This window comes from Columba livia, chromosome 11, assembly GCF_036013475.1.
Source record: "Columba livia isolate bColLiv1 breed racing homer chromosome 11, bColLiv1.pat.W.v2, whole genome shotgun sequence".
Lineage (NCBI taxonomy): Eukaryota > Metazoa > Chordata > Aves > Columbiformes > Columbidae > Columba > Columba livia.
Window position 1 is genome coordinate 5,378,378 of NC_088612.1, and position 15,932 is coordinate 5,394,309.

General features: G+C 47.0%; 1 protein-coding gene across 4 annotated transcripts in view; it reads right to left on the minus strand.

Annotated features, from left to right (window-relative positions):
- ACAN (aggrecan) overlaps nt 1-15,932 on the minus strand; it is a 50,488-nt gene that overhangs the window by 18,756 nt on the left and 15,800 nt on the right. For all 4 annotated transcript variants that reach the window (XM_021289930.2, XM_065076559.1, XM_021289929.2 and 1 more), the window contains 10 exons: nt 8,291-8,367; nt 7,431-7,802; nt 5,999-6,173; nt 5,349-5,476; nt 4,479-4,772; nt 2,282-2,794; nt 1,600-1,774; nt 1,061-1,188; nt 646-939; nt 298-492 (listed from right to left, as the gene is read on the minus strand). In XM_021289930.2, coding sequence (XP_021145605.2) covers nt 298-492; nt 646-939; nt 1,061-1,188; nt 1,600-1,774; nt 2,282-2,794; nt 4,479-4,772; nt 5,349-5,476; nt 5,999-6,173; nt 7,431-7,802; nt 8,291-8,360 — 2,344 coding nt within the window. In that variant the 5' untranslated portion in view covers nt 8,361-8,367. The remainder of the gene's footprint in view (nt 1-297; nt 493-645; nt 940-1,060; nt 1,189-1,599; nt 1,775-2,281; nt 2,795-4,478; nt 4,773-5,348; nt 5,477-5,998; nt 6,174-7,430; nt 7,803-8,290; nt 8,368-15,932) is intronic.

A 15,932-nucleotide genomic window follows, 5' to 3' on the forward strand; every position in this document is an offset into this window, starting at 1 on the left:
TTTATGAAATTGTTTTAAAGAAGCTATTAACAATTTCTCAATTCATTTTTTCCTTCAAACTGGTACCTTTGGGTCTTCAGGACGGTTGGTCATTTAGTTCAGACCTACATAAAAGTTCAATAATATACACATGTAGGTCCTCCTGTGTGCACAGCCTCAGACTTTGCTAATATGGTGATAATCATATAGATATAGAGGGAGTTCCTTTCAGAAAGGACACATCATTTATTTTGGGAGTGTCCCAACTCTACAACACCAGCCAAGTGCAACCCTGGAGATGAGGAAGCTCTGACCCACCTGGGAGCAGTGACACATCGGTTGGTAAGACCTCTGTCCCCCAGGCTGTTTGATTCTCAGGCTGAGTGGCAAACTCGGTCTCCACAGTTACCTCCTCTCCAGAGGGTACCCCCTCCACTCCAGGGATTACTTGGGTTGCCAGCGCATCTTCTTCAAAGAACAAGGTGACTCCATCCTCCTCCACAGGTGGCAGAGCTGAAACAAAAAGCTTTTTGAGGGAGTTTCCAAAAATTCACAGTCCAAGATTCCAGTGAAGTTGTTCAGCCAAACCAGCACCCCAGTGTGCCCAACCTCCCTCGTGAAACCGCTTTCCCCGAGGAGACAGGTCTACAAGGGGTGGGAAGGTACCTCTGAAGCAGAAGACATGATGCCGGGAAAGTGGGTCAGGAAATCCCGTCTGGTTGTAGTGCTGGTAGATGGTTCTCACACCAGGTGCATCCCCTCCACAGGCGGGACGGGGGCTCACGATGGGGTAGCGGAGGCTGCCATCAGCTAACCAGCCAGCATAGCACCTGTCCAGGCCCTGCTTCCAGGCAGCATGGAGTTGGCCAACAGAGGCCAGTGTGGCATTTTGACTCTCACAGTACTGCTGAGCTTCTGGGAAGGTGAACTGCTCTGGCTGGGTTGCAAAGAACACCTCACCTGAGGGATAGGAGAGAAAATGGGTGTAAGTGTCTGCATCCTACCCACGTACATGAAGACGAAGAGGTCTGAAGCACATTTTTGCTCCACAGCTGTGCCCAAAGGAGGTGGGAGAACGTACCCTTGAGCCTGTCGATGTAGCAGTACACATCATAGGTCTCTGAGGCTGGGCGCATGCCATATGACCGCACACCTGGAGAGTTCTCTTTGTCCCCTACGCAGTTACTTCGGGGATTCACGATGGGATACCTACCGAAAGAAGGAGAGGGGAGGTAACCCAAGATCAGCCTTGGACTGAAGAACCGCAGTATATTTGGGAGCAGGACACGAACAGTTCACTGTTAGAGGTACTCAGGGTCCACAGCGTGACTTGGAAACAAGTCCACTTCCAATTTGGGGCAATGAATACAAACTTCACTTTTCCTACACATCAGGGGAGCTCACTGCTGCAGGAAGTATACACAGGTTAGGAAATGGGTAGGACAGGTGGAGAAAAATGGGTCTATTGGCCAATAGATATCATGAGCTGGGAACAGCCTTAAGTCGGGAAAAATTTAGATGCTGATGAGTAAAACAGCAGGACAGATGAGAGTAAAGCCTCAATTTCATGGCTGGGTAGTCATTTCGAGATTTGTCTTCCCCAAGTCAATATAGTTTTACCTGACTGTCTGGTCCCGCAGCCAGCCGGCATCGCACTGGTCAAAGCCAGCCTCGTAGGCAGCCTGGAGCTGTTCAGGAGTGGCGATAACTGCGTTGTTCTCCAGGCAGGCCTGCTGGGCTTGGACAAAGGAGAAAGCGTATCTGCTGGTGGCAGAGCGGTAGTGAAACACCACACCTGGGGGAAGAGAAGCCGTGGTGACACAACAGATATGGGACACCCCCTTCACCAAGACGTGTGACCAGAAAGGGTCTCCCCAACAACAGTGTAAGGACCAGCGCCTGTCAAACCCGTTTTGATGGAGGTGCCTCATTCATCAAGCTCCGCTGCCATAAAGGGTGATGTTTAGGGATCTCTAGCCCTCTTCTGGGATCTTCCTACCTTGACTTCCCTCCTTCCCTGCAGCCAGATGCATATGGGAGTGCAGAGTGTGCCCACTGCAGCCCCAAGCATCACCCAGCAGAACCCTTTTCAGCATATGATGGGCTGAACCACAGCCTCCTCCTCACCCCTCGTGTCCTACCGTAATGGAGGTATTCAGCCTATCCCTTACCCTAAACAGGCCTGCACACCTCCAGGGACCCAGATGCCCTCTGAGATGGCAGAAGCTCAGGCAGTTTTCAGCTGAATGGTTACCTCTATGAAAAACTGATCTTCAGACTTCTCAGAGTCCTGGTGACTTACCCGTGGGGGAGATGGGCCGCTCAGGTAGGAGGCCAACACCAGGGGCTGCTGTCACTCGCACAAGCTGATCTTCCACTGTGAACACCGAGGCAGACTCTAGTCCTGGTGTGGCAGTCACCTCCATGACTTCCTCCACCGAACTCATCTCTGCTGTTTGGGTGGTGATGAGAGTGCCTAAGGTTACAGTGGTGACCTCTTCAGGTACAGCCCACACCGCTGTGACATCCCCCCTGGTCACGTTCTCCTCCTCTGGGGCAGCTGTCTCTGCTGTGACACCAGTGGCAAAGAGATCTGGAAGGACAGTGAAGCCCTCGTACAGCTCGGTGGCAGGGGGGGTGATCTCGATGGGTTCCAGGGTGGCGATGCTGCCACGGGCCTCCTCCTCCGTGGCGTTGCGTGGCAGAGGTAACTCCACCTCAGTCTGGGTGACCGTCTGGATAGTGAAAGCGCTGCCCAGCTCGCTTCCCCTCTCATCGATGAACTGCCCTGGGACCAGAGTCTCAACATCATCCCCTACATGAAGAGACAAAGCAGCAGTCAGAGGGGACATGGTCAGTTTAGCAAGGTGTTCTGTGCTGGTGCTGTCTCTGAGAAGAAGCTGGGTGTTTGCCGACTCTGAGAGGAGCAGAAAAATCATGACGCTTTTGTAAAAAAAGGTTTTCCTTCCTCCACTATGGCTCTGCACACCGCCCCCGCAAGGAGGCCACCTTCATGTCAATGAGCCACCGCATGCTCCACAGCTGGTAAATCAGAAAGGACTTCCCCAGCTCTCCTTCCCGGGAACATCTTGCCCATATCCAAGTCTGCACTGACCTCTAGTGCCTGCCGCAGGAATTTAAGGTGGTTGGAGAGAAGCAGGGCAGCTTGGATAACCTCCACGGCAGGTCTGAGCCGTGGGAGAAAGACAACTGGATCCTCACACTCGATGCATCAAGTGTCACTAGGATCGTGATCTCCTTCTGCTCTGCCCAGGTGAGAGCTTAAAAGCTCATGGCATACAAGCGTGCCAACCCCATCACCAGGACAGCCTAGGCCACTTGCTGTACCAAATACATTCAAACAAGTCCTGCCTTTTGCCTCTCAAATCACTTTTCTGTGCAAGTCACATCCCTCAGGTGTTGGAGACCATGCTTAACATGCCACTGAGCAGGTCAGCCTACAGCAAGGATGGTGTTTTAAAGGGCAGCATAAAACATAACTTGGCAGGTGAAGGAGGAATGGGACATCTTGGATATGCAGTGAGGCAGGTCTCTGCTGAGGAGGGAGAAATAGTGCAACATGGTCAGGCTTTTCCCCTGATACTGCTTACCCTCCTCGATTTATTTCCAATTCCATTTTCCTTCTAGTTCATTTTAGCCCCTATCTCTCTGACCTCAAGGCATTCAGAGAATCAGACAGAGATCCTGAGGCAAGGACTGCTGTGCGCAGTAACTTCGGATGCACACCCTGAGATAACCAGAAGGCTGCAGCTTGTTGCACCAGTCTTTAGCTTGGCCACATCAGTGGATTACTCCAAGGGGTCTATGAGGTTTTACAGGGCCTCCTGACACACTGATTGTGCATGCATCTGGGCACAAATGGTCTGTATCAAACAGGTTTCAAAACTTTTTTTAAGATGGCAATCCTATCTGAATGTTAGCCTATGGTTGCCCTGAATAGATTGTATACCACTGTGTTTTGTCCCCTTCTTGATGCAAGAGTGCAATTACAAGAAAGAGGGAGTAGCTGGGAAGCTCTCAACTTCCCAGGTGCAATTTTGCCCCATTTCTGATCATCAGAGACTGCTGTAGTCCCTGATTTAACCCAGCATGGAAACTCAGGCAGGTGTCTGTACCACATCACAGCACTATACACATCTTCATGGTCAGACCTGTTCTCCCTTTCCTTCTCTGTCATCTCCAGCATTCAAAGTCTTGTACGTGAAGCACCTGGGCTCTGTTCCCTGTCTCCAGGAGAACTACCAAAGCTGGAAGGTGTGGGAGGACTGCAGGGAAGAGGGCTCTGTTATGCCGCCTCCTCAGAGCCTCCCTGTGCACTTTATGAATCTGTTTCCTACCTGAACATGATCAGGGGACTAAATCCTCTGAGAACCCACTTTCCTCCCAAGCCTTATTTTGGGGTTAGCTCTGGGCAGGGAGCTCCTGCTTGCTGACATGTAGAGACACGTTGCTGAGTCCCACGGCCCCCACGCACTCACCGCTATAGCAGATGGCATCGTAGCGAGAGTCGGGGTGCGGGTACCCCGTCTGGTTGGCGTGCAGGTACACCGTTCGCACGCCCACCAGGTTTCCTCCACAGTTGGGCCGTGCTCTGGAAATGGGGTAGCGAACGCTGCGATCGGCCAGCCAGCCTGCGCTGCACATGTCCATGCCATCCTTCCAGGCCAAGTACAGCTCTCCTGTGGTGGCCAAACGGGCTCCCAAACTGTGGCATTTGTCAAAAGCTTCTTGGAAGGTGAACTTCTCGGGGGCGCTGGCGTAGAAGACTTTACCTGCAATCACACCATCCAATAGCACAGGAATTATTTGCAGAATTTAATCCCAATTCTTTTTCTTTCCCCTTCCCGTTCCTGAGAATCTGGGTGAGATTAAAAGTCCTGTGCATTACAGCTGAGCTATAACCCCATGCAGATAACTATCTATAAAGACCAGAAGCAAGGGAGTCTTGCAGACGGAATACAGACCGGAGCGAAATATCCCCAGCTAGCTGGAGCCACAGGGCAAGAGGAAGACAAAGGACAATTTCAGTTCTGATGTGCTGAATATTTCAATGAATCCCTGTCATAAGCATGGGAGATGGACACCTCTGAATGTCACACCCTCACATGGATGACCAGAGACACATATGGCTGTGGCAGAGGTTAGACAGACTCGGTACTGCATTAGTCATTGACATTAAAATTGTCCAAGGACTAACGAAGAGACTGCAGAGAACATCTGGCTTTTTCTGGGGTATGTGCTATTCCATCTTTAACCTGTCCTGCCTCTGTATTTACTGTTGTCCAGTCTAGGCATGACCAGAGCTTTGGCTGCTTCTGCATCTAGTGACAGTAAAAGCCCCAAATCACCTTGCATTTGCTCTGCATAGCAGTAAACATCATAGGTTTCATCTGGCTCACGGACACCGTAGGTCCTCACTCCTGGAAATTCATCCTTGTCGCCGTAGCACTGCACCCGGGGCCAGTGGATGGGGTACCTGGCAGAGAGAAGGGGTTAAGGAGGGGGAGCAGGACCCTGGCAGCTGCCGTGTGATGCTTTATGGCTTTTCCTGGGTTATGGGGAAAGGGAAGGATGACTTGCTGTCCTGCCCTCTTTGTGATGGTCCTGAGCACAGCAGGTCCCTGGGAACACCAGCCAAATATATCAGGTCAAGGTGCCTCCCCAGTGAGGGGTTCACAGCTCAGTGTGGTTGAGCCACACTTGTGCATCTTGTAGTAGCATCTGCTTTGTTCAGGGAGGATGAAAGATCAGGATGAAGTCTTTGGTCACTCATCTGCCACCATGAGCTGAGGAGGACAGCGCTCACTCTGCTTTCCTACTATACATTCCCCCTGGCAGAAAATGGTTTGCAATGCACCACCTCCCTCTGCACACCAGCAGTTATAACAGTTGCTATTTAGCAAGTTTTTCTCAACCATTTTCAGTTGGTGGCTTCATTGTAGAAGTTCTTTCTTAACGACTCTGCTATGGTTTTCCTTTCGCCGCTGCCATTCCTTACCTGACAGTCTGGTCAGCCAGCCAGCCAGCATCACACTGCTCGTACCCATCCTCATACGCAGCTTGCAGCTGCTCAGGAGTAGCAATGACAGCACTGTTCTGGATACAGGCCTGCTTTGCTTTCTCGAAGTTCAAGGTATACCTGGTGGAGATTGCTCTGTAGTGGAATACAATGCCTGGAAAACACAATGGCCATCACTCACACATCTAGAGAAGAACCAGCCCCTTTCCTTCCAGAGAAGTTAGGGATTCAAAGAACAGATACTACATGGCAACTAGAAGCAATGAACTATGTATGCTGATTGTCTGTATTTGAGCATCTCAAACCAAGGTGCCTTTGGTGGACTTCTTTCACAGGACCTTGTGGAGCACATTGGTGACCCAGGACAGTGACTGCTCTCCCATGGTGCTGTAACAAATATATGGTGCATAAAAGCCAGTACCTGAATAGTAATGGGAACAGTGGAAGTATATCCATCACACAGAACAGAGCTATATCACTGTCAGAAGGAGCCAATACTTACCTGGTATGGACCTGTACAGCATTTTAAATGCACAGATCAGCAATCAGGCAGTGGTGCAGAGCAGGGACAGTGATGCAACCCCTCAAGGTCCTGCTCAGTTCCAAGGGTGCAGAGTGTCAATCACTGTACAAACACCCAGGGAACAAGAGGCAAGCCCACTTGAAATCTCTAGGTCTGCCACAAGCATATCTAAGTTGTACTTTTCGATGAGCAGGGATCTTTACAAAGGGTGGCTGTCTGTACACTCTGCTCTGGTGTGAGCGGAACGTTAAGTGGAAAATTCACCAGGAGGCAATGAATGGGCTCGCAGCTGCGACTGTTAGATACACATTCCAGTGTATTTGACCAGTAGAGACCTGCTGGTTAACTCTTGTAGTGGAAGCTGTGTCCCTGTCCTACACCAAAAGCAAAGGATAAATATAAGGGATGTAGGAAATGTAACTTTTGTTATTTTAGCTACCTATTACTAGGATGAGCTTTGCAAGACTATGGGGAAAATTTTTCAAGAACAGATCAATTCTCCAGCTGAGGGCATCCCATCTCCTAAAATGTTTGGAAGAAATAGAAGTTCTTATGACAGCCTTGTTCCAGCTTCACCTCTCTGAGCAATAGCCCAGCGTATCCAGTATCACCTGCTGCCAAGGATGTCATCTTGCTGACTTTGTAACTAACCTTCTGCCAGAAGAGTCATTTTATTGCCATATATTCTCCCATGAGTCATTTTACTGGTTTGTTTAGTCTGCTCCTAGCCTGCTAAAATAAATGGCTGGCCCATGGCTTCTGCTCACCTACTCATTGCCTTATTTGTGACCCAACTAAAAGGGTTTATGCCTATAGGGAGAACAGTACCTCCTCTGCCCAGGCCAGGCAGAAAGACCTTGAAAGGAAAAATTGAGGGCAGGATCTCACCTTTCACTAGGACCTCTATTGTGTCTTGTCTGTCCTCGATCCCGTACATCACTTCACAGCGATAAATCCCAGTGTGGTTGGATCTCAACGCCTTGATTTCTAAAGTGGCATCGGTGGGGATGGCGGGATAATTTGGCAAAGAGATCACCTCCCTGTACTCGCTGTTGAGCCGGATTTTCCCACCGGTGGCCACTAGCAAGACAACTTCGGTCCCGTTTGAGAGTTTGCTCCATTTGATCCGTGGGGTCAGCAGGGCACTGGTGTCCTCTTCCTCTGGGATGTTGAAGTAACAGGGGATGTTCAGGGAGCTTCCCAGGACAACACGTAGGGGAGACTGCTCGGGTATCTTCACTTCCAGGCCATCACTACTGTCTGCCAGTTCCAAAACAAAGCAATGGTTACATCAATAATGCATTTAATCCAAAATTTCCAGTGCTTCCATATGTTCCAATGCCTATATTTGCTCAGACACACTATTTTTGGTCTAGTCTGTTGAAAAGAATTTACAGAAAGGGAAGTTACAACCATGACCCTTGTGTCACTGTTGTTTTTGGGATCTGGACCAGTGCTGGGTATGGGAATGAAGGGAATGACAGGCTCTACTGCAGTATAGCTGCTATGAGATCACACCTGACAGGGTCTAAAAAGGGGAATGCTGAAATTCCCTTAGTTTCCCCATAAATTTGCCTTTGTCTGGACCTGTCTCCCTGGTTCCCCAAGCACAAGGTCAGCGAGAGGCACAGCAGCCATCCAAAGAGAGAAGCCCTGTGTGTACACAGAGCAGATCTTGGGGATACTTATCTGGGACCATAGTGCAGCACACGGCTCAGTCCCGATGTCCCGCACCCCAGGACACGTACCTGAGAGCTCCACGGCGACGGCTGCTGCGATGATTCGCAAACACACAAACACTAATAGTAAAGTGGTCATAGTTTACCTGCAAGAAACAAGAGAGGGAGACAGGGTTTATGACAGCCGTATGTTCACAGGGAGCTGAGTGCTGTGGATACTGCTGCAGGGCAGCACAATGCTTTCAGCTGCCCCTTAAACCTCCTACATGTGGCTGACAGTGAGAGCCGGTCCTTGGGGAAGGACGCTGCCTCCAAGTGTCTCTTGCTTCAGGAAATGCATCCATGAGACAAATAAATAAGATGCTCTGCTATGTACAACAGACTGAAGTGTTGTTATAGAGCACTTATTATATTGCTCTTCCGTTGTCTCTCTTGTGATTCAATCTTCCCTGTAGAGCAGAAAGACAATTTTCCAACAGAACTTCACACTGGTTGTGTATTTACTTGAGAGGGACCACCACATCCACTAAGCCTTCACCTCAGAAAAGGAGCTACCCCTCACCAGCATCCTCCATTCAAGCCAGTGCTGGTTCTCCAGCCACAAGGATGGATGCATTTTGTATACCTTAAAATGCTCTGAAGGCAAATCTGCCTTCTATATGATGGAAAAGCCAAAGGTTACAATGTTTTAGTCCAATACACCTGCATTGACAGCATGTATAGCCTTAACTGCAAATGGATCCTGAACTAATAAAAGAAATCCACAGGATACAAGTCTGGGCATCTTAACTCCACTCTAAAAATATCCTTTTGTGATCCCTCAATTATTTAGAGCAACCTGCTACTTCTGAAAGCTTGAGGAAAGGAAAAGAGCATCCTTCTGACATTGAATGGCAGAAGCAATATAGGGAGGCTAACTGAATCATTCCAAACTGAATTATCGCATAGTATAATATAATGGGATTTTAAATATCCACAAATGCTAAAGTTGGTTGTAATATTTCAAATAAAAAACATGTCCTCCAGCAACAGGGCATGGTTTGGCATCACACTTCAGCACTGACTCAGAGGAAAGACCACACCTACTGAATCACTGGTGTTTCCTTTCAGGTCACCTGTCCAAATATTGTCTGTTTAGCCCCTGTGATCTAGAAAGATCCCAGCTGACCTCAGCTGACAGGGAATATTCTGAGAATATGCTTATCAGCCTTGCAGAAAAGTCCAATAAATGTCCTCACTGGCACAAGAAAAGGCCAAAAATAAACCTCATCCTGTACAGTCCAGGATTAGCCTTTCACTTATGAAAAAATTGACCTTCATGCACTCATTCATTTCAACCTGACACACCACAAAATCTTATCTTTGTGAAATCTTTAGTTAATAAAGGCATCTACACTGCAGAAAATAGGACAGAACAGGACTGGAACACATTGGCAGAGAAGCATGGAGGCTTGAGTTTGCAGCTGTGGAGCTGAACAAGATCAAATGGACATATCTCAATCTCTGCTGCACCTGGGAATATAATATCAGGTAAGTGCCAACCTCAGGGAGAAACCCTGGAGTGGTATCTCTGGGTATCTCTCCCGTTAGGAGTGATGTCTGCATAAATAATCTATTATGAACCTCTTCTGCAGCATGACAGATGACTTCACCATTTCCCTCCACTGATGACCAGTACCAAGTCAACTGGCATGCTGCAGAAGATGTCAGAGTGTTTGACGATCTGTACCTGGACGATGGCAGGGGACATGCCCATAGGGTGGGCTGGGGCCGGGCAGTGAAATGCATTCTGCTCATTGGGAAGCAAGGAGAATTGGAAACACCATCTGCTACAGATAAACAGCCTGAAATCGTCTTGGCTAAACAGCCATACCCAACAGTCTTCAAAGAGCTGGCTGACTAAATTGCTGGCCTGCTGATGTTCATTTATAACCTGGGCTGGAGCACTGGGGCAGGTCCCGAATATCTAAGCACTGTGCCAATAGTCAGACAAGATATACAACGTTGAGCCTCTTAAATACATGCTAGTTTGATTAACATAAATTCCAGGGAAAATAATGGAAAATCTGATACAGACTTCAAATAATTAAGCACTGAAGAATACTTGTAATATTAATCTTAGCTGTGTCACTTGTATACAAAACAGGTGCTTCCAAACTTGATTTTGTTAGTTGGCCTGATTCTAAGTTTGTCTGATAAAGCTGCCTGTGTGCTTGTAATATAATGTAATTAGATTTTGATAAGGCTTGGATTTCATAAGGTTCCATGTTATGAGAGCATGTAACGTCAGTAGTACATACATTAAGATGGCTTGACAGAAGACTCACTAGCAGGTCTCTAAATGGAGCCATCTGCGGGACACTGATATTACAGGACATATTTGTAATGGGCATCTACAGGGGTCAGTATGAGATCCAATATATTTCCAAATAGACTATATTTTAATAGTATCAAATATAAAATTATACAAGGGATGCAGAGCACGCCTGACAATGGGATGTTGTGTCCTAGAGTCACTCAGGAGAACCACTGCCATTGTCTGACATAAAACCAAATGGGAATACCTCTCTGTGCATCGGTGGTGAGCATCGGGAATACTCTGCACATGTCTGGGTTGGCCTAAGGATATCAGGAAAAGATGGTGCAGAATATATCCACTGGCAAGGATCTGAGGGTTGGAGGAAATGTCTTGTGGGGGGAGACTGGGAAGTCTGAATCTAGTTGTTGTAACACCACCACAGAAGAATACTAAGAAGCTCACAACAGTGCACAAATACTGTTTCAAGCAGAAGCTGCTGATGCTAAAGGGCTCTTTGATGTAATAGAAAGTCATCACCAGAACTAATAGCTGAGAGCCATATGCAAAGCAAACACAAATGGAAAACAAACCCACAGTTTAAACAGGGGTGATGGGTCCTTTGAACTGGTACCAAGGGGAGCTGTAGAGTTTCTGTCTCTTGATAACTTAGAATCCAGACTTGAAGTCTTCTTTGGAAGACATGGCATAAGCAAACCCAAGTTAGTGGGCTCAATATAGAGGTAGCAGAGTGAAGTTGAAGCAACCTACGTTCACAGGAGATAAGCCCAGAATGGTCCCTTCTGACATTAAAATTCATGAAGACAAACGTATCACTGTTTCAATCTCTGCTCTTGCATTATTCATCTTGCCTGGCTCTAGGCAGTACAAAGAATCATGTTTATGAATATCACACACTTTTTTTACCTGCCTTGTAAGATCTAAGGCAAAAAAAGACATCCTGTAAAATCACCCCCCTTCCCTGCTCAGTCTCAGCCAGATATTCCTGAATTCTGCAGAGATGAGGCATCCCCCGGCTCCGTGTCAGGCAGCAAGAAAAGGATTTGGGGTGAGCTGCCAGTGGAGAAATAAAAGGGGTTAAGTTGTATTTTGGGCAATGTCTCCAGGTTACAGACCAGTCACTGCTAACACATGAAGCACTGCAGAAAACTTAAGGCAGACACAGTTTCTGCATTCTGATGTATCGTTGAGCCTTGAAGTGGAAACCAAAGTCCACTCTCTGAAGTATATTCTTGTTTAGTTAGAGGAATGCTTCCTACAAGGACAAATAACTGTGGAGCTGTGCATCAAGAACCCTTATGGTGTAGGTCACTGCTTTCACTATGGACCAGCCTGACATCGACTGAGGACTGTCTCCCTGGAATGAATTGAGGTTGTGGGGTAGGCTCAGAATTTTTTCTACTTGTATCACCCCAAACCTGCCATTCCAATGGATAACCTGCGTTCTCATCCTCTGGATAAAGGGAGAAATAGGACAGCAAAGATCAGGGGAGTCCTGGGAGCAGGAGTGGACTCTCCAGGGCAGAAGACACTTGGAGGGGATTCAGGTAGAGGACAGTCTCCTAGCCATTACTAAGTCTTTAGTCATGATACATGTTCAGGTGTTAAATAAAAGTTCTTACTTCTCCAGGCTCCTTAAATCAGTTACCTTTCAGCAGGTTCTGCATTTTACCAGAATCCAAGTGAGCTGAACGGTCCTGAGTGTTGTGCGATGAACTCAGCCAAGAGAGGCAGGCAGCTTTAGACTCAGATTAGCCACTAAAGAAAAGAAAGATCCAGGAGCATGGAAACAGAGGTGTTTAAATATAATGGGAGCTGGCTGGCTGAAAAGACATATAGGGTCTGTGCCTACAGCAAACATTGGTACTGTTCCAAGTCCCACACAGTTGTTATTTCCGTGTTCATGTGTGCATCAGTCTGACATCACGGAACAAAATGCCCTAAGTAGAGGAAATTCACTTTGTCCCAAAAGCTAAGACAAGCTCATGTACTCCTGGTCTTATTCAATCTTCATGCTGATCTTTCACAAGGGAAAATAGCCTCATGTGAAAACAGCTGGGACCAGCAGTATCTTTGCAGTTTGGTTTAGCTATGGAGAAAAAACCCACCCTCCTCTTATCCCACTGAAGCCCAGAGGACTTTCCTTGTGAGCAGTGGTTAAACAAATCACAATAATAATGTTTTGGGTGTATTCTGTGAAAGTGTTGACTCCCTGCCAGTAAGAAACCCAACCTACTCCTCAGGGTGCTGTTTGCAATGTTGATCTCCATTTTTCATTTCACTTAAATGCACCAAAGAGATCCAGACCTGAGTCTGCACACTGCTCTGGTTGAGATTCACTATGCTGGGAATGCCTTTGATTAACGTCCCATTGTTGCAGCGGTCATTCAATGCCGCAATATTCTACTCCATGTCGTCTCTAGTGGGATGTCTAAGCACATAGTAAGGAGCAAACAGCTGCTTGAAGGAGCAGTTCTGGAAGTAAGTAAAGACAGAGCATGTCTGAGCAGACATGGATAGCACAGATGATGGACACCTGGTCTGTCTAGCCAAGGGGACTGAGGAAGATGTTCCTCTTGATCTAAAGCAACATCTAAACCAGATTATATAGTCCATACCTTAAAACAGATAATCCCCCTCCCCTGACTGTTGGAGCAGAGGAGAGTGATTAGCTCAAGGGTGGATATTGTCTCTACAGAGGTGTGAGTTCAGATTAGATGAGCTTGGCCCAAGGAACATGAAGGTACATTTTATGGGAGAACCAACCTGGAGCAGTGTGTACTCACCAAGAAGGGATCTGGTGCAGAGGAAAGATTTTCAGGGGGGATAAGGAAGTGCCTGAGCTGTATGACTGAGTAAAGCCTGGAGCAGGCTAAGCAGTGGCAAGAATGTCACCTGCTCAGCATCTTACTGGTTGGCCCCCAACTGCAGCTGAATGGTTAAGGAGAGAGGTGGACCTGAGCAACATGTTGGAAATACAGTCAATGCCTCCACCATATATGTCAAAAATAACACAGGCCTCTGGAATTAACTTCATTTGACTACTGTTTTGAAAATCATCAAGTTAGCCTGGCTACTAGAAAAAGTTGAGCTATTTCATGAGCTACTGAACCCAGAGGAGGTACCTGACATAGGAGGTACCTGACATAGGAGATACCTGACAAACCCCTATTTGGTTGCAGAGTCCTCATCTTCTAGCAGAAAAAGTCACCTTGAAGAGTTCTGCTGACACTTCGGTGGAGCTCCTCCTGGGGTGACAACTGAGAGAGGATGGTCAAATCTCGAACAAGGAGCACTGGAACAGACTAATTCTTACAGCCCAGAGCCCTACACAAAACCAGCAATGATAATGCTCTTTCTGCAAGGTCCATGCTACAAAACCACCTTCCAGATTATTTTCTTGCAAAACTCCATTTGTGCTTGCTGGGAGAACAGCGGGAGCAGGCAGCTTTTGTGGCGAGAAGAGAGGAGGAGGTAGGACACGCTACGCAAGGTCAGGGCTGTGCCTCTGCATCAGAGTATCTCTCCATGTGCACAGTACCAAGCAGTCTGGAGGAAGATGAATCTAACCAAACTGCCACAAAAATCCCAACCATCCTACCTTCTCTAACCAGTGACCAAGGCAGAAACAAGGCCCTCTCCAACTCAGCTCTTGCCTTTCCAAAAAAGACAGAGCCGGGAAATGCTGGTAGGCTCAGGAGCTCTTCACACCAGAGAACAACTGTCTCCTTCACTGAAGTTTATTGCCACTTTATCTTGAAGGCCATGCTTCTGTATCAGGTTGTGTGCAGACTGTCCTAAATTGGCTGCATATAAATGTGTTTATTTGAGAATCTAAGTGTGTGTGGAGGGAAGTGTGTACATATGTGCAGACAGGTTTAATCCCTTGCTCTTCCAACCCTGTCCCCAGGTTTTCAAAGGACTGAAGAATCTGGAGAGAGCGAGAAAAGGAAAAGTCACTACAGCGAAAGTCCAACAAAGTGCCTACACAGTAAGACTGTACAGTGGAAAATAGCCAGATGGCCCATTTGCAGCACAGTCTAACTTGTTTGCTTGCTGGAAAGCATTTTCTGTTCTAGTCTATTTTAACTGAGTTCCATCTGCAGTTTCTCTTGTGGTATTTGCCTGTTCCACACCATGTTAATCACCCTTGTAGCAATTACATTTATTTTTGTCACCCTTAATCCTGCTGTTGTCCTTTTTTTTTTTTTTTTGGATCAAGGTGGATGCGTCATTTTAAGCTTCCTTGTTTCTCTAATTTTGGAAGACCTTTAATATACTTACGTATTGTTTCTGGCAGCTAATAAAATGCCACTTATTACCTAGAAGATATTCCTGAGCATAAAGGTATTTCCAAAGACAATATTTCCTTTAAAATTGTGGATATAAAGAGGCTCCTGAACAAGAGTCAAAACCACCACTACTCATTTAGCCTTGAATTCTCTTTCCTCAGCTGCTTTTCCATCTTCTGTTTATTCCTCATCAGGGAACAGACCTTAGTTTAATTAGGACACATGGTAACCTCCATCCAGCCTTATTTCTGCACTATTATTTTCAGGCACCAACACTGGGGACTGAAGGTTTGATGAGATCTGAGGAGACACCATCACCCAGCAAGACATTGGGATGGTTCTCACGTATACTTAAACAGCACGTCCCACATCCTTGTACGCTTCAGTGTCAAATGGTGGTTTCTCCACCATGTAAAACTACAGACTGTTCCTCTACGATCTCTATGAACAAACGCTTTATTATCCCTCTTCATGTTCCCAGCCTCTGTGCAGGACTGAGAGCTTTTCTGTTAAAAACCTCAGCCTGGTCCAGGAAATGGGAGGGAAGGAAGGGGGGGAAGAAAAGTGAGGGGAGTGGGCAAAACCAGTTTTATTTCTTCTTCTTTTTTTTTAAATAAGGCAAACTTTGGAACTGAAATATGGCAATAAATGCGCTCCTGTGATTTTTCATGTTTTTTCAGCTGTAAAGAAAATAGGAGAAATATTCCATTCTGTCTGGCTTCCAAACCATTTTGAGAGTAAGGTCTTTATGTATAGAGCAGCTTGGATGCTGCTCCCGCCTGCTCCGTTTCTGAAACTATCCCTGGAACAATAAAGTCCTTTTTTCCCAATCAGAAAGACACACAGCAGTAACTACTCAGATATTTTGTCACTGAGGGATATAGTCCTCCACACACTGACAGTCTTGCACCGTTGGCTACTTGGACTGCTACAGAAGATGGCAAATTGATGGTACTGAGTCATTCTTAGTGCATAAGGCACAAAACAAAGAATGTTTGTTGAAGACTAGGAATAATGTCAGGTTTCACCTTGAGCCTCAGCTGGCTCCTGTCCTCAAGCACCCCTTGCTACTGCAGGCATGAGCACAGGCACAGCTCTGCAA